Below are 21,639 nucleotides of genomic sequence, written 5' to 3'. Positions count from 1 at the left end.
TGTCTCTATTGGATATTCTGATAACTGAGTTTGAAACATAATTAAGAACCTAAGATGGGTGTCTATTCAATTATTTTGTATCTTTTATATCTTTAAGAAGTTGTGCACTTGAACACTAACTTGAAATTAATGAATAAACTGGACTTGGGTGATTTATTTTTGTTTATCTTAATGCTGCAGAACATTTTATTTATTTTACTCTTAATTAACTCTAAGAATAATTGTAAAACAGGTCTACTTTGTATCTTATATTCTGTCTTTAGTTTTGCTATTAATGGGATTTGGATTACATGGCCGCAGTGTGGGACCTGCGATGTTTCACCTGGTGTTGACAATGAATTCACTTAATTGCTATTAACATTCAGCTGTACTTGGGGTTTTTAATCATAACATTTGTCAAGCTTCATGTTGTCAAAATATACTTTTTTTCTAATAGTCAACTCAGTACTGTTCAAGTAAGAAATCCTCAAGTAATCGAAAAAGGGTGGAAATTAGGTGGGATATTCTTACTAAAGATTTTTATTTTTATTGTGACAGAAAAGTTATCTCTTCTTTAAGACTTACCAAATTTCACCTCATAAAGAGCTCCTCTATAATGATGACATTTTTCTGGGGTCGCCCAGACTTGGATGAATCTGACTTTTTACACAGCATATTGTGTGTATTCTGTTGGCATGAAAAGCAAGCAGTTGAGGGTATCGCCATGTGTAATTCACACTGTCTTAATAGGAGGAATTTGATTTTTAAAGATTCACTAGAACATAAAATCTTGGCCTTGAAGATTTATTTAATCTCATTTTTAATGAATAGCCTACCTATCATTTGTGATGAAATTATATGATTGTACTACTTGATATGATCATATATATATATTAGCATTTTTGAAGTCTCCTTTCTTAGCAATATGTGTCATTGTTTTCAGGATATACCTTCTCAGAAGCTTCACAGGAGGGAAAGCAGTGACAAAGAAGGAAGTTCTCATTCTTTGCACGGTAAAAATCATCAACTTTCATCACCAACTTCTAATTCAAATCAGATTTTAATTTGGATGTTTTATTATTCCTTCTCAAAACAGTTTTGCTCTCTATACATGATGTCTTATGTTGATTTTATAATTGAAAGTAACAAGTATAAGCCACATCTGAGCTCTTGAGCCTTGGATACCAATGTAATTTATTTTGAGACTTGAGTTAAAAAGGCTTTCTAGAATTTGGGGTTATACCTCTCAGTCCTTAACCTCTGATGAGGTCATTCTCACATTGTTCATGTATGGGTCATTGTTTGCTGGTAAAATACCAAGAATAAGTGGTGTCAATCTGGCGTTTTATCAGTGACTACATTAAAGCAAATTTTCAGGAAGTGAATGTGATACAGATCTTACCTGACAGAAGGTAGAGGGTATCAGGCACTTAGAATTTAGAGATGAAAGTGAGAGCAGACTAAGTTAACCAGAAGTGGAGGAAGTACTTCGAGACTGGAGTACACAGAGGAATCAGACCCTCACGTGTTGAGATGTAATTCCTGCCTTATCAGTTCCATCTCTTTGTGCACATTAGAAGGAAGAAAATGGAAAAATTGTTTTATACCCTGATAAGAGAGGCTGCAGTCTACATTGTAGAGCTGAATTCATCAACTACCCGAGTAAAATATTTAATTCGTTACTTATCAATGAACTTGTTGGGTGCTCTTTTGTAGTACCTTATACTGGGTATCCTTTTCTCTCTCCATTTCCCCCTAGATGCTAAAAACCAGATGTGTTGGAATTAGTCCAAAAGCCACAATTAGAGGTGTTTTGATTTCTTCCAAGTCAGAGGATGACTATCTTTTTCTCTTAAAAATGAAGTTAACCCTTTTCTATGTTTATGCTACAGAAATAAGCCAGTCTTTATTCCAGTTCACTGTTTTATTTTTTTTAAAAAGTTGTGGGAGAGCTTTTAGAGCAAGAAATGTACCACCTTCTTAAACTATTCGTTTTTACCTTTTACTTCCAGGCAAAAATGCCATCATTAGAATTTTTCTCTCCTGTTGATTTATTCCAAAATCATATACCAAAGTGAATTATTCTGCATTCCTCCTGGTCTGTCAGTTGTTTGAGCCGAAGACTACACACTGGAAGCGGGGAGAGATACATAGGTCAGGATGAGGAGCTCAAGCTGGGAGACCTCACTCTGATTCTTAGATGGAAAAAGGCGTCAGATTTTGACATTTTTGCTTGGCACCAAGACACCACGAAAGCGAAAGCTGTTTGGGGTTCTTTCATTGTTTTCAATCCACAAGTCCTCTGGTTAGTGCAAACTGATTTCATTCATATAACCAGTCCCTTTTCTCTTGTCCTTTTTTCATGTTTCTTAATGGAGTTTTCCTAGAACACTTGCCTTCATTTTTCTCTTTCTCATCTACCAGATACAAGCATTCTATTTCCTGCCAAGCTGATAGATTTCAAAGTATAAGTGTCCTATCTTATGTGAAAGCTTAGGCCTTAAAAATTTTGTTAATGAGGTTGCTGTTACTTTTCTCAGCATTTACTAAGTATCTGACTTATTTTGTTGAACTCTATTGCCCTTGAAGGATTTCTCAGCGCCTTAGCAGTAATTGGAGTAATGAAGACACTGCCACAGATAATTGCCTTTGTTTTCTTGTGGCAAAAAGCTTTTTCCACTTCTGCTATATATAGCATGTCCCACTAAAATGAAAACTCATATAGTGATCACATAAAGAGATTAATGTGTCAACTAGTTGATACATATTCGGAATTCTATAAAAGTTTTTCACAATTAGCTTGGAAGCTCTTTAGCAGTAACTGCATATTGTTTAGGATAAAATGCTAGAACAGATTTTTTTTGTTTTTGAAGCAGTAGTCTAGAAGGAATAAGATATGGTTTATGCTTAGGTGCCACCAGGGTATACATGTGACCTATGTCATATGAGACATCCTTTAGACTGAAGAAAAGATGTTATCTTCTTAGAAAACAGGATGATTATATGATCAGATATAATGTGGGATATGGAAGTACATCTCATTTATTTCCTAAATAAGAAGACCCAAAACATTCCAGTAACAACTTGTCAAGAGCTGTTGTACGTATTTAATTCTCTTAGATTATGTAGATGAAGTGGACTTTTGGAACAGTTGACTCTGTAAAGAAAAAAATCAAATAGCTTAGAATTCACAAGTAGACACCTAAGAATTGACCACCTGTCAGCAAAACTGACTGCATATTTTCCAGGAGAAATGATAGGACCCATCTAGAGTTCTATTTGATTAGTGGTGGTGGTAGGTAGTAGCACATAGTCCTTGTCCCCAGAAAAGGTTGCTTATTTCAGCTTCTGATGTCATGATTGCATCAACAGAATGCCTGGTCATATAGCCCCTATTAAGCATTACACAGAATTGTTTCCAGTAAATCTCTCTAGAGTGTAGCAGCTTCCTTTTTTGATAGTTTTGGACTATAAATTAAAAACAAAAAGCTGAGAAGCTAATATTTGAAGAATGTTTCTAGGTGGTAATAGTGCAATTAAGAGCATGGACTTTGGGAGCAGACCACACCACATTGGTTTGAATTCCGACACCCAGCCTTTCTGGGCCTCAGTTTTCTCATCTCTAAAATAGGGTGATGTATGTACTCCAGAAGGTTATGGAGATTACATGAGTTAATATTTATAAATAGTGCCCCACATGTAAGCACTATATAAGAGTATGTTAAATAACACTGGTTTAGTAGCTGAATTGAACATTTTAATTCTGAAGATGTCTGTCTTCAAAACTTAATAAACATTAAATTACTTCTCTGTATACTTCATTTTCATCTTTCTCAATACACAGTAGTTTTTACATGGGTGTAATTCGTTTAGATAATGGGTTTCTAGAACCATATTTAAGGAAAGAGCGTAAGCATTTGTACACTTTTCATTGTGTCCTTTTAAAAAATATCCCCAAACTGATGGATTGCCCTATATAGAACCATTCTTCTACCACTACTTCTCCAATCTAGAGCTTAGTAGACTTAGTAGGAAATTACTTCACATAAATTAAAACTTAATAGAAATATTTAAATGGTGATTAATTCCTGACTTATTGGTATTAGCAAACCTGGGGAGCTGTTAGACTGTAGTAAGTAATGTGTACACTTAAAGGATGACATATGGTATGTTTAGAGTGTGTCCTACATTTAGCAAAAAAGTTGGGAGCGTTTGATTTCATTTAGGTGTTTCTTATTTGTGTCATGAATCATAAGAATCCCCTGAAGATTCTGGAAGTTCTAGTTCTGGAAATGTATACTGTCTTTTAACTTAATTGACTGTTTTTAGAAACATACTTTTAACAAGTATCTTGTGCATGTTAAGGCAAGATTTACTGAGTTAAGGAATTCAGCTGTCTTCTCTGAGCCCCAGATTTCTCACCAGCAGAATCAAAAGTTTGTCTAGAAGGATAGTTTACTTTCTAACTCACTTCAGTGAGTTTGTGATTCCTATATTCCTAATGATTATGGTATTAAAGAAGAACTCCATTATGTGTGATGGAATATGGGATGAGGAACTGAGCTTTCTATTTCCCAGAAAAATAAATCAGCAAACTTTAAAAAGTGTTTTAATAAAGAAAAAAAGCTTTCTAATAAAATAGTAAACTTCAAATAATTATTAGTAATTCATTCTTTCTAAATATTGAGAATGAAAGATAATAAAACGCCCAAAACTCTGGTAATACATATTGTCTTCTGTATTGTGTTTGCATATGTACATATACTATTTGAAATATTGCTATTTTAGAAGTAATGGTCTGTAGATTTAGCAGGTTTACTAAAATTTTGAGCAAGTAAAACTTCTCTTTATAGGTTTCATCTAATTCAGAGTAATATTTTTACTTTTGCTAGTTATCTCATCACCTGAACATAATTGGTCATTTTTCCTGTATCTTTGCTTGATAATACCCTTCCCATTTATCACTCTGTGTTTAGCTAGAGAGACATGTCTCACTGCCTATGAGGACATAGTTGTCCAGCAACAAGGAATGTCTTAACAATCAGCAAATGAATATTGATTGTTCTTGACCCAGTGATTTTTTTTTTTAGCTGATAGTAAATAGATCATTTGGGGGCTATTAGCACACTTATCTGTGGATTGTTTTGTCCCCTGTGTCTTCCCCAAGCCTGTCTCAGGGAAATAACAGGTATTTCTTAGGCTTCACGAAATGATGGCCACTAATTGATATGAGCTGACATTGTTTTGTTTTGTTTTGTTTTTTGTTTTTGTTTTTGGTGGGGTGTAGGATGGGGTGGGGAGACAGCCTGTGGGAACAGAAGCAAGGCAGCAGTATGAAGCACCAAAGTCATAATTTTGAGGTTACTTTCTTTTAGATGAATTTTATTCCTTAAGTTTGGGTCGCTCATTAATTAATGGACTTCTGTTAAGCAGGGGATACCTTTAAACACCTTTAAGATGTATAGCTTACTCTATGGCCATGCCACCCTGAACAAGCCCGATCCCGTCTGATCTCGGAAGCTAAGCAGGGTCGGGCCTGGTTAGTACTTGGATGGGAGACCACCTAGGAAGACCAGGTGCTATAGGTATAAAAAATAAAAAATAAGAGATTGTAAACTGTCAAGGTCCTTGCAATCTGTGAGGTCAACCAAAGGTTGACCTAAAAAATTTTTTAAAAATAAAAAATAAGATGTACAGCTTAATTAAAACTGTTTAATGTGTGGCACTATTTTGAATGATACACTTTACAGATCTAATTGTGGTCCATGGTGTTTAATCTATTTTAGAAACTGGATGGCTTCTACAGGGAGCCAGGCCTCTGATATAGACAAGATTTTTGGATTCTTCAATGATGGCGCACCCCCCACCAAAAAGCCCAGGTAAACAGGGGAAGGGAGTCTGAGGAGCATAGTACAGTACCATTAATGGTAGATGACAAACTTGCCCCCTACATCCCAGTTGTTTTCACTAATTAAAATGGACCTTTATATGAAAATTAAATCATTTCTTTTTTGGTTTTAATTTTTATTTTTTTTCAAGGTCACAAATGTATGTAATTTTACAAATCAGTACTTCAGGGTTCATAATGCCTCCCTCCTCAGACACTTTTCATTTTCAACTTTTTTTTATGTTTCTCTAATATTTACATCCATATTTTAAAATGCAGCATGTGTACTGCTATATTTTAGTGTTTTGGTTTTATCTATTTCCAATTATGGAAGATAAAGATTAAGCTTGTTCTCACGGATCCTCCCCCACTTGCTCCCCTAACACATACCATACATACTCCCCACAGCTCCCCAAGTGTGTTTTAGATCACATCTTTTATTAAATCAGTTTTTAATATGTATATTTTATGATAAATAGTACTCACGGATGAGACTAATGTGTTATTACATTTCTTTTTTTGTCTATTTTTCCCTCCAAGTTATTAAAAATTGTCTCTCTCTCTTTTTTTTTTTTTTTTGGTTCGCTTTGTTTTTTGTGTACCTATCAATTTATCTTTAAACTCTGTGACAGAAGAGTCAGCCTCCTAGATGTGCTGACACAGATCACTGATGTACTAGTTACATTTGTTTTATGGATTCTTCCTCTGGACTGTGCTCTGCTCTGGACAAGTTGCTCTCTGGCTGCTACATTGCTGATTTTACTGTTTTCCTTTTCCATCGCCCTAAGAATTCCTTTTACGTCTCTCTTGTGTTGGATCTTGTTTCCTGGATTTCCTGTCTTCTTTTTTGGTGTACTCCTTCATTTTGCTAAAGAATGTCACATTAACTTCCTCAGTAAGGATGCATAGGAGAAAAGTTTTTGGAGACATTTGAAAATATCTTTATCATACTCTTACATTTATTTGATGATTTGGTTGAGTATAGAATTTGGGATATGTAGTTGTTCTCCTTAGTGGTATGAAGTCAGTGCTCATTCTCTGCTAATGTCTAAGTGTTCCTGCCAAAATAGCCACTCTCTTCTGATTCTCAGCCCTTTGTATTACATGACCTCTTACTTTTTCTCATTAGAAGGTTGTAAGGATGGTTATTTTATTCCCAGTAACCTGAAATTTCACAGTGATGTATCTTCATATGAATCTAGTTATCGAGTGATCTTTCAAGCTGGCTACTAATAATTTCATTTTAGAGAAATTTTGTTGTTACTTATCTGAATTTTCGTTACAGTTTTTCTCTATTCTGTCTTTATAGAACTCAGTAGTCAGATGTCGGACTTTCTGGATTAAGTCTCTAATTTTCTTACATTTTTCTATCACTTGCGTTTTTATAATCCTACTTTTTCAGAGATTTTTTTCAGTTTTACTTTCCAACCTTGTGAATTTTTTATTTCAGTTATATTTTTAATTTTCAAGAAATCTTTTTGTTTGCCCATCCCTTTTTTATAGCATCCATTCATGTTTCATAGATACCTTTTTTTAAAAATCTATATGAAGATGTCATTGTTTTCAGTTTTTCTTTCTTTTGTCTCTTGTTTCCTCCAAGTTCCATTCTATCTGGTACTTTGGTTAAACTCTTAGGTTGGGGGCTTTGCCCAAATGTAAGGTGACCCTTATTTGTCTGCTCACATTTAAGAGAAAACCCTGAAAAGCCAATTGGAGAATCTGTGTGCGTAAGGGGCTTGGTTGCTGATGGCCTTCACTGTGGATCTCAAACATGGGACAGGTTGTACATCTGAGGGACTGCCACCTGTCAGCATCTGGGAGTCTTTTCTCTCATGCTGGTCATTTTTGCCAAAGAGGAATCCTCCCATCTCCTGACCGGGTGGGGGATGGAGTTCAAGTATAAGCTTGACTGTGAGTGTGCAGGAGTCTTCTGGGGGAAGGGGCCAGGGGAGAGTCTTATACAGACTTTTACTTAATCCCCCTTCCTGAGCTGTGCACAGTGTTCTCAAATTGAGAATCCTCTGATTCAGCCTTTCTGGAAGGCAAGCCTCCAGTCTTAGAGTTCTAACAGCTTAGTATAACCTTGCAGTGAATTTGACTATTTGGGGCCTACCTGCCCCTCCACCTTCTGATGTACCTGAACAGTCCAAAGGTTCTACAGATTACAATTTCTTTTTTCTTTTTTTTCATGCTCTTCCTAGGTAGTCTCCCATCCAAGTACTAACCAGGCCCGACTCTGCTTAGCTTCCAAGATCAGATGAGATCGGGCATATTCAGGGTGGCATGGCTGTAGACTACAATTTCTAAAACTGAGTGGACCTCTGTTGTGTGCTATTATCTTTTCCTGTTCTACTTTATGAATTCTAAATTTCTACTTTATGCCTTCTAAAAAAAAATTAGGGTTTTAGGAAGAACCGGAATGAAACACAACTGTAAATTTTTCCTTTTTAACTGGAAATCTTAAATTAGGTCAAATCTCTAATAATGTATGAGGTAAAAAAAAATTCAAATAGTACAGCACAATCAAGTGAAAAGTAAAAATCCTTTTTCTCCCCAATCCTCAGACTTAACCACTATTTAGTTTTTTTGTGAATCTTAGAAATTTGGGGGTTTACATTCGTTTATGCTTCACTATCTCAATTCCCTTGAACTGAAACTCATTTTTCATTTGCTACTAATATCTATTAGTCTTTTCCTGTAGACTAAACTTTTGAGATTAGGAACTCCATTTTGTTCATAACTATATCACTAATATCTCTTGTAGTATCTGGTACTTGATAAATTTTTCATCTGTGTTGAATGACTGAATGTAGGAATTGGGAGTAGGGAAGGCAGTTCTAGAGGTGGTTTTCCCAAAGCCAAGTTTCCCAAGGCTAGAAGCACTGTTTGTCCCTGGAGTATGCCAAAATGCTGATCCTGTGTCTCTTCATTTTATGATTTGGACATAGGGTTGAGAAAGGCAATTTCGGGGGGAAAAACATGCCATCAGCAAAAATTAAATAATTTCAAACAGATTTTATTATAGTCTCCATAATGAAGTGGGGTGAGGAACCGAAACACAAAATCTTGTGCTCATGCTGTCTCACATAGGAACTTTGGCACAGAACTCTGTGTTTATTCTGCTAAGAAAGGAACGTTTTTCACTTTCTGTCATATCTGTTGAATATTTTCTTTGTTTTTTTGAGTTTGTGAGGCTCCTGTGTTATTAGAATTCTCTTGGCCACTTTTTGTTTCTTTTTGGTCTGAGGATATCTGGAACAAACCGAAGGCAGACTTGTTCCCATGTTTGACTGTCTCGCTCAATTTTAGTCATGTTCAACTTTATCTTAATAATCACCAAATTTGGGCTAACTTTTTTTTTTCCCCCCCAGAATGTGAAACACATATTTAGGTCAAAGTTGGGGCATTGGAAAGGTACAAAAATGAGTTTCTTTAACAGGTTTAAGCTGCTAGTTCTATAAACTTAGGAAACAAGTTAAATTTGACTTTTTTTTCCAATTAGAGTTGACATTTAACATTATTTCATCTTAGTTTCAGGTGTACAGCAAAATGGTTAGACATTCATATAATTTATGAAGCGATCCCTTGGATTAGTCTAGTACCCACCTGGCATCATACATAGCCATTACAATATTATTGACTATATTCTCTATGCTGTACTTTACAGCCCTGTGGCTGTTTTGTAACTACCTGTGTGTACTTCTTAATCCCTTCACCTTTCTCACCCAGCCTTCCAACCCCCCTCCCATCTGGCAACCACCAGTTTGTTCTCTGTATCTGTGAGTCTGTTTCTGTTTTGTTCGGCTTTTTTTGTTGTTGTTCTTTAGATTCCGCATGTAAGTGAAATCATATGGTCTTTGTCTTTCTCTGTCCGACTTATTTCACTTAGCATCATACCCTCTAGGTCCATCATGTTGTTGTGAATGGTAAGATTTCATTCTTTCTTTTTCTTTTATAGCTGAGTAATATTCCATTGTATATATCTACCACATTTTTATACAGTCATCTATTTATGAGCTCTTAGGTTGGGCTTACATTTTTTATTGGCCTTTTTTCATCTCCTTTTGTTTCTCAACAATAGCAATATAATTTGTATGGGGTTTTGTTTTCTCAGGAATTCAAATCAAACATGTTCTTTGTAATTTAATATTGATTTAAAACATAACAGCAAAATTCATCTGAGCTATAATATAATTGGACCTTTTCATAATATTAGTGGGTTTTCTTAAATTGAGAGGACTGGGAAGGAGAGAAATCTAATTTTAAGATTGCTTTTTAGGATTACTGAAATAGGTTTATTACTTTGTTTTTCAGCAAGCATTGGCATGATATTCTGGTCTTTTTGCTTAAGCTGCTTTGGAGAGGTGTCACAAACTGGCATTTGTCATCTTTGCAGCTATAAAAGTTATAGCTGAACACCATGGTTTTAGACAGTCTTTTCATGTGCCTCATATCTGCTGGATGTTCCCCATCCTCTCATTTGTTGGACTTTTTCAGGAAGCTGCTTCCAAGCTTAAAAAGTAAGAAGCCACGGGAACTCGTGCTGGTGATTGGAACAGGCATTAGTGCTGCAGTTGCACCTCAGGTTCCAGCCCTGAAATCCTGGAAGGGGTTAATTCAAGCCTTACTGGATGCTGCCATTGATTTTGATCTTCTAGAAGATGAGGAGAGTAAAAAATTTCAGAAGTGTCTCCATGAGGACAAGAATCTTGTCCATGTTGCCCATGACCTTATCCAGAAACTCTCTCCTGTGAGTATTCTGCCATTTGAAATTTCCTAAAAACATCACATGCACACTGAATGTAATCTTGTAGATTTGCATCACATTTGCCTCTTCCATAAAATATCTGTTTATGGACCTATTTAGGGTAGTTACCTTGACACCATTTCTGTGTGTGATGATGGTGATGATGATAAGGCCTTTATGTGTACAAAAATGAGACCACTGTTCCACTATAGCTATATTTTGGATTACTTTTTTCTGTACTCACTGCTATAAAGCTGTGTTCATTAGCATCCATGCCTTTTAGAGAACCTCAGAAAGATTACAGGTAATTCTTATCATTTTATGGATGAAGCAACACAAGTTTTTAATGTTCCTTTTAAAGTCAATCACTCAAAATATTTATAAGGAACTTTGTCTTGCTTTGTCGAACTGAGTTGGATACTGGTTTCCTAATAGCTAAGGGCTTCTTTGTCTTGTTTTGCCTTAAAAATGTCTTAAAAATCAGGATTTACTTAAGAAATTTTTGGGAATAATAGAGTAACCAAAGTATGTTCTAAATCTTAATAAGTCAAGTGCACCTTAAAATATATATCTATAACTCTTATTCCTTAAAAGTTCATTATCAGTATTATTCTCCTCTGCCCTGGCCCTATAGCCTGTAGGAAAGAAGTATCATTAAGAGTTAGCCTAAAAGACAGGTATTTAAAATAAATTTCCTTCCAGTTCATGACTTATTTCAGAAACTCAGGGCCTTTTACTTCCTCTTTTCACTTTCTTGTCCTTAGTTGGGATAAGTTGTTACTAACCTAGAAGAATGTAAAGAACTAATAGGCTCTAAAGAGCTTATGGGACCTCTACCTCATACCATATACAAAATTAACCCAAAATAGATTAAAGTCTTAAATAGGAGAGCTAAAACCATAAAACTCTTAGAAAACAAAGGCTTAAAGCTTCATGACCTTGGATCTAGCAGTGATTTTTAAAACATGACACAAAAAGCACGTGCCACAAAGTAAAAAATAGGTGAATTGTACTTCACCAAAATTAAAAACTGTTAGGCTGTAAGAAGACTATCAAGAACATGAAAAGACAGCCCCAGAATGGGAGAAAATATTAGCAGTTCATGTATCTGAGAAGGTTGTATCCAGACTGACTATATAAAGAACTGTTACAACTTAACAATAAAAAGGCCAATAATCCAATTTAAAAATAGCAAATCATTTGCATAGACATTTTTCCAAGAAGATATGCAAATGGCCAATAAACACATGAAAAGGTGCTTAACACCATTAGTAATTTGAAAAATGCACATCAAAACCATATGAGATACCATTAGGATGGCTAGAATCAAAAAGTCGGTTAATGAGTCTTGCAAGGGTATAGGGAACTTGGAACCTTCATGCACCGCTGGGAATGTGAAACGGTGCAGTGTGGAAAACAGTGTGGCAGTTCCTCAAACAGTTACATATAAAGTTATCATATGACCCAGCAGTTCCACTTCTAGATAGATACCCAAGTGAAATGAAGACATATGTTCATATGACAACTTACAAATGAATATTTATAGCATTACTCTTAATAGCCAAAAGGTGGAAATAACCCAGATGTCCATCAGTTGTCAAATGGATAGACAAAATGTGGCATATTCATACAATAGAATATTACTTGACAATAACAAGGAATTAAGTACCGATACATGCTGTATCATGAATGAACCTTTAAAACATTATGCTAAGTGGAAGCCGGTCATAAAAGACAACATATTAGATGATTTCATTCATAGGAAATATCCAGAACAGGGAAGTCTGTTAGAGACAGACAGATACCCAAGGCTGGAACAGGGATGGAGAGTAGAAGGGTGATAGTTAAAGGGTTTGGGGTTTCTTTTTGATGAAAATGTTTTAAAATTGACCGTGATGACAGCTGCACATATCTATGAATCTACAAATTATTATTGACTTGTACACATTAAATTGTAAATTGTATGTTATGTGAATTATATCTCAAGAAAGCTGTTAAAAATTAAAAGGATGGAAAAGGTATATGATTCAAACACTAATCAATAGAAAGTGAGAGGCTTTTTACTATCTGATAAAGTACACTCAAGAGCAAAAAAGAAAGAAAACATGTATTTTTTAATATCCAAAAATTACAAAATTGTCATATAAAAGGTAATTCAAGAGAATATAGCCAAAAAATGTAAGAGAAAAGCATTAAAGAGGTGTGTTAGCCAGTTTATTAATAAAAATGTTATTTTTCTGCAAAAAAAACAAGCTCATGGGGAAAAAGAGTACTGTATTAGACCAGTAAAAGTAGTGTTATTTTAAACTAGGACCTGCAGCGTTGCTATGCCACCCTATTATCTTGGCTGCAGCCCTCACTAATCCATTCAAAGGGTCTCCTGAAAATACACAACATGGTTTTGCTAGTTTGGGTTAGTTACGATTTAAAGTAATGAGAAGATTTAAAGTCAGTGTCAGTAAATGTATATCAACCACACATATCAAATTGGAGTCACTATCTGCAGATGATGATTTGTTATTAACTTTTGAAGTGTAATTTTGGAGTAGTGTCAGTTCCAGTAGAGTAGCAATTATTAAACTTTTTGGTCTCAAGATTCCATTAGACTCTAAAAAATTATTGAGAATCTCAAACAGCTTTAGTTTATTGAGGTATACCTATCAGTATTCACTGTATTAAAAATTAAAATAGAAATTTTATAAATATTTATTTTAAAACAATAAACCTATTATATGTTAACATATATGTTTATGAAAAATGATTCTATTTTTCGAAACAAAAATAAATTCATGAGAAGAGCTTTATTGTTTCACATTTTTGGAAATCTCTTCAGTTTCTGGCTTAGTAGAAGACAGCTGGATTCTCTTATCTGCTTTATATAGTCTGTTATGTTTGTGTTGGTTTGGTTTAAGTATATGAAAAAAATCTGGCCTCAGATACATAGTTGGAAAAGAAAAGTATTTTAAATCTTTTTAGTTAATTGTAAATATTCTTTGTCCATACTGTACCAAAAATTCAGTAAGTGGTGGCTTCCTAAAGTTTAATAGCAATATTGAATCTGAGATCAAATCATATGCATATTAATGGTAATATGGAATTCAAACTCTTCCCATTCTGATGCATTAAATAAAATTTATTGATCCATCTTACACTTTGAATGAATCTTTTACCCATGCATGATTTTGTAACATTATGCATTGGTCATTTGGAAAATATTGGTTCACTGAGTTATACATACGTTCCAGATGTTGACACACTTAACTACACAATCGAAAAAACTGTATGCATTAATATCACCAGTCTCTTCACAAAAAGGTATCTGGAAGCTGTCAAGCTCATGGTAGCTAAAAAAAGTTTTCTAATGCTGATTTTTGTTTGAAAGCTCAGATTTCATCATTGGCAACAATGGTAGCAGTCAATAGTTGTTTTCCTCAGAATGACAGGCTCCCTCATTCATTTTTGGAAAAATGCCTGAGACTACCCAAATCTGAATATCCGAAGTTTATCAGTCCCTCTTTCAAATAAAAATGATGTTTGATTAAAAAACAGGTGGCTGGTTCAGCTTACAATTCAAATAATCACACTAGTGTTTTGCCTCAAGACAACCATCATACTCCAGTATACAGAAGTGCTTTGTGCATATTTCTTGTTTCTTCACACAGAATATTAAAAGGACATGTATTCAAGAGTCAAGATTTAATACAATAAATTTTTACTGCTTCATTAAGGACATTCTTAAGTGAAACTGGAATCTTTTTCTTACCAAAAAAAAAAAATCTTTGGTAATGAAGAATACAATGATTACTAGCACAGTTTGGTTCACTATCTTATTCAAGCTAATGTTGACATAAGAAATGTCCAAACCTGTAGAGAATTTTTATGAATTTATTTGAGCCAAACTGGCAACAGATGCCAGGGAGCAAGATCTCAAATGCTCTCTTGGAGAATGGCAGTTTTGCAGCTTATTTTATACATTAGAATCAAAGGAGGATTCATGAGGAAGATGCATGAAATCTATTGGTGGTAGGTTAAGGAGGCAGAAGAAAACACAGAGGGAAAATTTCTAGGATTGGATAAAAAGCAAAATGGAGAAACACATACTTTTACATTGTGGGGTACACACGATAGTTAAACATTTAGAGCACAGAGAGTATGTGGAGAACAATTTAACAATGAGGGTTCTGTGGCCTTATGCTCAGGTGCCAGCTGTTGTGCCTTCGGTTGTGCTTTTGATGGGTAGGAAAAGAAAATTACTTTGATATTTCAAAGATACGTTATCCTTAATGCCTAAGAACAATGGGCAGAGCTAACTTAACGTAAAGATCGACTTATGCTAAGGAAGCTATAGGCCTGGAACTTCACTACCCACTATTACCTGTCCAGTAAGGAATTTGTGATCAGACCATCCTGTGTGGTTACTTTTTTGTCACTGAGCTTGTCAGGCCTGCCATGTGACCCCCCTGAGCTTGCCAGGTTTATTGCCTCTTATTTGTTCACATAAGGTACCAGCAGTTTTACCCACCATTGCCTTTGCACTGTCAATGCATTTAGAAAAACGATTTAAAAGACAAATATCACCATAATATTACTATGAAAATAATTTGACTCTGCAGACTCCTTAAAGAATCTTCGGGATCCAGGAGGTCTGTAGGCTGGGTTTTGAGAAACATTCCAGTAGAGGATATGTAAGAAAAAAATACAGGCAACCCAAAGGCTTTACAAGAGAGGCATTTGGAGGAAATTTAAACATTATTTGAGTATTTTATATTAGGGAGCTAATAGTATTGCATATTTTAAGGTTTGTTTTTTTATGTAAAAGGGAGTCCTTATCTTTTAGGGTACCTATTGGAGTATCTGAATGAAATGATATAATGCCTGGGAATTGCTTTAGAAAAATTCAGTGAAGGTAGGAGGGATGTTGTGGATGGAGAGTTTTAGGTTACACAAGATTGGCCATGTGTGATCATTGTTCAAAGTGATGATAAGTGCATGGTTTTTTTTTTTTAAATCCTCTTATTTTACTTTTGTGTATATTTGAAAATGTCCATATTTAAGAAAAGAAAAGAATAACAACAGCAGTTGGCAGTGTTAACAGACCCGTCTACTGAGCCAGTTTCTTATAGTAGGGAGATGACATTGTCATTTAAGGCAGATAGCATTCAGAATCAGAAAGACTGCCATTTAAATGCACCGAGACCCTGGCAAATCCCTTAACTTCTCAGTCTATTTTGGCACTTATAAAACTGGAATAATACTACTTACCTCATGTGGTTTTGTGAAGAATGCATATAAGGTGTCCAGCACACAGTAAATGTGCCATAAATGTAACCTCAGTAAAAGAGTCAGGATTGTTTTTGTTTGTACTGTATGTGGGATCAGAACGATGAGAGTTACAGAGTAGATGGAAGGAAATGAAGCAGCATTGGATTCAGTTCACTGAAACGAATGAGAAAATGTTTGTGCGAGTTGTGTGGGAGTTGTGTGGGAGGTCGGCATTTCCTTTTGACCGTGGAACTTCCTTGTTTGTTTTCATTCCTTTGTCTTGATTTAGAGAGGCCTCCGGTGGGAAATTTAGTTCTAGGGTCACCTGCTTCGAGAGAGAAAAATGCTTAGTGCAGCTACAGAAGCCTCTTTCCTTCCTTTCTGTGTTGATCTGCACAATGTGAAATTTAAAAGAAATAGGACTGACAGCTAAAATAAGCGCCTCATGACATTTATTTCCAGGCTTTAATCTTTTGTACTTCTTTTCTGAGAAGCAAGAAAATATTCCACACCCATGATTAGCTGATTGTATACCCAGGCATTTTTATCTGTGCATAATGATTAAACTGGTGTTGGAATATAGTGTTAAATAATTGTATATATGAATCAGAGTACAAAATGAAGTTATAAAACATAACAAGGGCATTCTGAAAATAACCATATTCTTCATTTATTTTTAAACTTAATTTTGCTTGTATTTTTGGAGTAGATACTGTTTACACACATTGCCGAAATCAAAATGATCTAAAACGGTTTATGTACATCACAACATCTCACTCCCACTCATGTCTTTGTCTGCCTCCTCTTCCCAGACTCACCCCCCATAGGTCACTACTCTTAATAGCTTTTTGAGTATCCTTCCAGTGCTCCTTTTTTTTCTTTGCAAAAACATGTCTATAGGACTGTATGTTTTCTCACCTCACTACCTTCATCCCCCATATCAACAGGTAGCATTCTAGACACACTGTTCTGCACCTTGTTTGTTTTATTTAACCTTATATCCTGGAGGTCTTTCCTTACTGGTCTCCTGTATATGGGTACTTGACTTGTTTTTAGTTTTTTGCTGTTATAGATAACAGAGCAGTGATAACCTTGTATATGTCATTTCAGTTGTTTGCAATTATATCCGTGGGATTTATTGCCAGAATAGAATTTTAAAATTGTGGGGTAAATGGGTTTTAATTTTGATAGACATTAAAGAGGCACTGTATAACAAATCTAGAAAAGTGCCTAATATTCAATAGTAGTTGACTCTTGTATATAGTGAAATTCATTAACTGAGGTTATAAATTCTTCACTATTTCTGATCAGATTATTCATTCCATTTATTAAGTATTAGAGTCCCCTGATGGTTGCCAATGGGCTATAAATATGTGATGGAATTATTTATGCCTTTAGGTAAAATGAGAATGCCCACATTCTTAGCCACATAAATCATGGGCCATACCATGTATTTAGCAGGGAAAAAGAATCTTTGATTCCCCCGACAACAGGGTACAGTGAGAAGCCTGTTTAGTAGTAGATGTAGCATGAAACAATGTGTCACCATCAGACAGAGATACTGTATCACTTCTGCTCTGATTTTTCTATGCGAAAATATTTACTGTTTATTTGGTAGGCCTGAAGAATTGGTAATTTTATAAAACACTTCGAAAAATTACAAAAAGAATTTGGCAGATGAAGAGTGTTTTATGAATCTGCTTCCATGGATCTCTGGAAACAGATCTTTATCTGAGCATTGCTCTATTAGAAAGATGTACAAAGGAAACCAGGAAAGTGGGGGGACCACTTTGAGGAACAATAGAATGAGCTAATTATCTATTATCTAGCAGCTAAGTACAGTTACATAGGGTTTGAATGGGAAATATTGGGGCCTTTAAGAACGAATTCTTGTTCTGATATTATGAAATGGTATTGCAGGAATAGGTTAGGAATCAGATATTATAGTGCATTATAGTTACTTACCCTTTCAGATTCCTTTTGTCCCAGAGGCCACTTTTTCTTTTAAGTTTTAAAGCCAACTGCCCACTGAGGTTAGTCCTCAGAGATGTTTACATATATTTAAAATGAATCTGGGAAAGCAGTTATTTAGATAAACCATATGTTAAGAAATAGGAGTCTGGGGTGGGGAGGACCAAATAAAAAAGAAGTAAGACTGTTTAGAACTGACTAGTGCTTGAAATTTTTAACAGTTGCAAAATGCAGATTTTTGATAGCCTTTATTAAATACTAAGTATTCTTCCTACCAAACCTGTGCAGAAATTGCTGAATTATGCAAGGGAAGAAACAGAGGGTAAGCAGTTTTCCCATAAGCATCCATAGCATAAGCATCTAAATCAAAAAGCATCTGTTAAAAGTGAGTAGGATTAGAAAAAGAAGTGCTAAAAGTGTGTTTTCTTAGTTATTCCTTAGTTAAAGATTTATGAAAGCACACATTGTCTTCTTATCTGAGTCCTAATTAGAGGGTAGTTGGTGCTATGCTTTTTCCTTTAGTCCTGGTAGTGACTTAACATCTCTCGGCTGTGCCCATTTTCTTCATTCTATAAAAATGCTCATTTAGAGAGCTTGTACTTGTTTGCATGTGATGTCATAGTGCTGATCACTTGCTTTGTGCTAGGCATTATTCTAGGCACTTGGCATGTATCATCCTGTTTTCCTTATAACCAACCCTGCGAAGTAGACAATATATTACCCCTATTTTAAGTACAAAGTATTCTTCAAAAATTCACTATTACTGTAATTAAGACAAATGACCTACCAAAACACATAGCATCAATTTTTCTTTCAAATCTCTCCGCAGCGTACTAGTAATGTTCGGTCCACGTTTTTCAAGGACTGTTTATATGAAGTATTTGATGACTTGGAATCAAAGATGGAAGACTCTGGAAAACAGCTGCTGCAGTCAGTTCTCCACCTGATGGAAAATGGAGCCCTGGTATTGACTACAAACTTTGACAATCTGCTGGAACTGTATGCAGCAGATCAGGGAAAACAACTTGAATCCCTTGACCTTACTGATGAGAAAAAGGTAAAATGTAAAGAATTAGTCACTTCTTAAGGCTAGTGGATTGTATCTTTATTGGACAGAGTTTTTTAGTTGGGACATTGTGCAGTGCTGATATTTACATAGAGATAGAAAGGAAGATTCTTGTCCCTGCTTATTAGATTTTCATCCTTTTTCCTTTTTCTTTTTTGAGATAAAAATCAATATACAGTAAAATACACAGATCTTAAAAGTGTTCAGTTCTGTGAGTTTTGACAATTTCACTCAATTTTAAAGCAAGACTATAAGAAGTCAATTGAAGTATTAGGTCTCTTGAACATCTGATAATATCAGGTGGGTGTAATACTGATTTAGAATTCTCTCTTAGAATATATTCTTTATGCCAGCTCCATCTGGAAATGTATGAAAACACTTTATGATGTCTGGAAGAGCAACTTTCAGGCCAGGTGATAGCTGGGCTGAGGTTAATCAGTGAAAGCCTCAGCAGACTTTTTTTTTTATTGTAGGCTATACTATACCTAAGCTATCTACCATAATATTGAATTATAGATGTTGATCTATGTCAACTAAAGAAATGAGGCTTTATTAGAATGGTCACCTGAGTTTGTAATTTGAAATCGAGCACCAATAGGAAATTCTATAGCTATACCAACATGTATTGATTGAAATACGGGGAAGCCATAAAAGGAAAAATGTTTTCATTGCCATAAAAAGATGTCAAAGACATAATGAGTGAAGAAAAAAGAAAATAGATTGTGAGTCACCACCAGGTCTTATTTGTCCTGCTCTGTAGTTTTTATAATTTTCCTTCTATACTTTGTTTTCCCAGGAGCCTGCCTCTGTGTCCAAATTAAGAGCCCAGCTAAATAGAGTTTGGATAGGCAAGAGATTCACCACTGGCTTTCATCAGCACAGTACTGCTTCTGCTAAAGGAGTAGCTGTGATACCACTCTTGTAATTTTGCTGACCTCAAAGCCAGGTTTTAAAAGGAAATCAAATTTAGAAATGGTGCCATGAAGATTGATTTTTCTCTGGCTGGAATGTTTTCCACCTTCTACCCCATGCTTTGTATGGCCAGCTCTTTCTTCACCTATTAAATCTGAACTGTCACCTCCTGTGAGAGGCCTTCTCTGACCATCATATTTAAGAGGGACCCACCCTTACATCTTTGTCCATTTCTTTCATAGCCCTTACTGTGACTTTCATTGTTTATCTTGGTTTGTTTTCTGGCTATTTGCCCCACTGGAATGGCAGCTCCCACCTAACCAGGTACCATGTCAGCCTTTCTTACCTTAATGTCTAAGATAGTACCTGGTGCATAGTAGGTGCTTAGTAAATATATATTTTTTTGAATTAATGAATGATTGAATGAAATTCAGAAATTAATGGCTAGGACCAGTATCCATGCTGTCTCTGATAAAATCTCCAAAGACCCTGACCAGCGTCAGAAGCATCAGGCCTTTCCAAAGTTAAGGGTATCTGTCAGACTTGACATTTTTCTTCTCATTTCCATCCTGGGGCCTCGAGATTTGCTTTGTATTTTTAGTCCACATTAAGGGCAATATTGAAGTTTACTTGTTAAAGCCACTGACTGATAGTCAGAATGGGGCCTAGTAGTATTCAAATTCTAAGTCTCTGTGCCTCTTGACTATTTTTCCTAATTCATACTTTATTTCTCTAGAATGTTATACAAATAAATGTATATTGTCTCAAGTCCTTGAGGAAAATGAAACTATGGAATTCAGGTGGCTATTGTTACCATTGTCATCTAAATGACTGTTCTTCTTTGATATCCTTTAGGTAACTCAGAGGTGACTGGAGTGATTCTTTTATTGCTTATCAGTTGCTACACAAGAAACTACCTTGAAACTTTGTGGCTTAAAACAACATTTCATTTGCCCACGATGATATGAATTAGTGATTTGAGCTGGGCTCAGCAGGCTGCTGTTCTGCTGTATCGTGATTACCCCCATGGCCGCAATCTTCTGGTGGCCAAAGCATGGCTGAGTGTTCCAAGATGGCCTCACTTCCATGTCTGTTGGTTCAGGCAGTTGTCTGGACCCTACATCTTTAGCAGGCTAGCCCAGGCTCCTTCACATGGTAGCTTAGTTCCAAAAGCAGCAAAAGAGAAATAAGACTCGTTGTGCCAGACTCTTTGAAGCTTCTGCTTGTGTTGTGTTTGTTAATGCCCCATTGGCTAAAGCAAGCCATGTGGCCAAAACCTGGAGTGAGTGTGAAAAGGGACTACACAAAGGCATGGGTACAGGCTTGATATCTTGAGGATTGTTACTGAAACAGGACATCATAGTTCTCATGTATGTCACCAATAGAAAGAGTCCCTGTTGTTTCTGCAAATGATGACAAATTCTAATTTTTGATTCTAACTTTCAAAGAGAAATCACCAGACTTGGCTGCCATCAGTACTAACAGTCATGTCTGAAATGGAAAGGGAGGCCACATCGAGATTTACATTCTTGCTCTGTGATATCATGAAGCTGGAGAGTTATGTCAGAAGCCTAGTCCTCTTACCCACTGGGACCTTGAAGCAAGTGCTCAGCCATGCCAACCTGAGTGAGCTATATTTGTGTTGTGCAGGTCCTAGAGTGGGCTCAGGAGAAGAGGAAGCTGAGCGTGTTACACATCCATGGGGTCTACACCAACCCTAGTGGCATCGTCCTTCATCCTGCTGGCTATCAGAATGTGCTCAGGAATACTGAAGTTATGGTGAGTGATGCCGATCTTGCTGGTCTTGAGAAAGCC

At 35.7% G+C, this 21,639-nt stretch overlaps 1 protein-coding gene and 1 non-coding gene across 5 annotated transcripts in view; both read left to right on the top strand.

The window, feature by feature from the left end:
- FAM118B (family with sequence similarity 118 member B) overlaps positions 1-21,639 on the top strand; it is a 45,168-nt gene that overhangs the window by 17,808 nt on the left and 5,721 nt on the right. For all 4 annotated transcript variants that reach the window (XM_039872748.1, XM_039872746.1, XM_039872749.1 and 1 more), the window contains 5 exons: positions 923-992; positions 5,766-5,858; positions 10,364-10,616; positions 18,676-18,903; positions 21,475-21,603. In XM_039872748.1, coding sequence (XP_039728682.1) covers positions 5,773-5,858; positions 10,364-10,616; positions 18,676-18,903; positions 21,475-21,603 — 696 coding nt within the window. In that variant the 5' untranslated portion in view covers positions 923-992; positions 5,766-5,772. The remainder of the gene's footprint in view (positions 1-922; positions 993-5,765; positions 5,859-10,363; positions 10,617-18,675; positions 18,904-21,474; positions 21,604-21,639) is intronic.
- LOC120610557 (5S ribosomal RNA) lies at positions 5,449-5,567 on the top strand. Its single transcript, XR_005654952.1, has one exon. It is a non-coding gene; the product is annotated as a 5S ribosomal RNA (ribosomal RNA).

The sequence above is a fragment of the Pteropus medius genome, unplaced genomic scaffold (assembly GCF_902729225.1).
Source record: "Pteropus medius unplaced genomic scaffold, Ma_sr-lr_union100, whole genome shotgun sequence".
Lineage (NCBI taxonomy): Eukaryota > Metazoa > Chordata > Mammalia > Chiroptera > Pteropodidae > Pteropus > Pteropus medius.
This window is presented reverse-complemented; position numbering and strand designations above follow the sequence as displayed.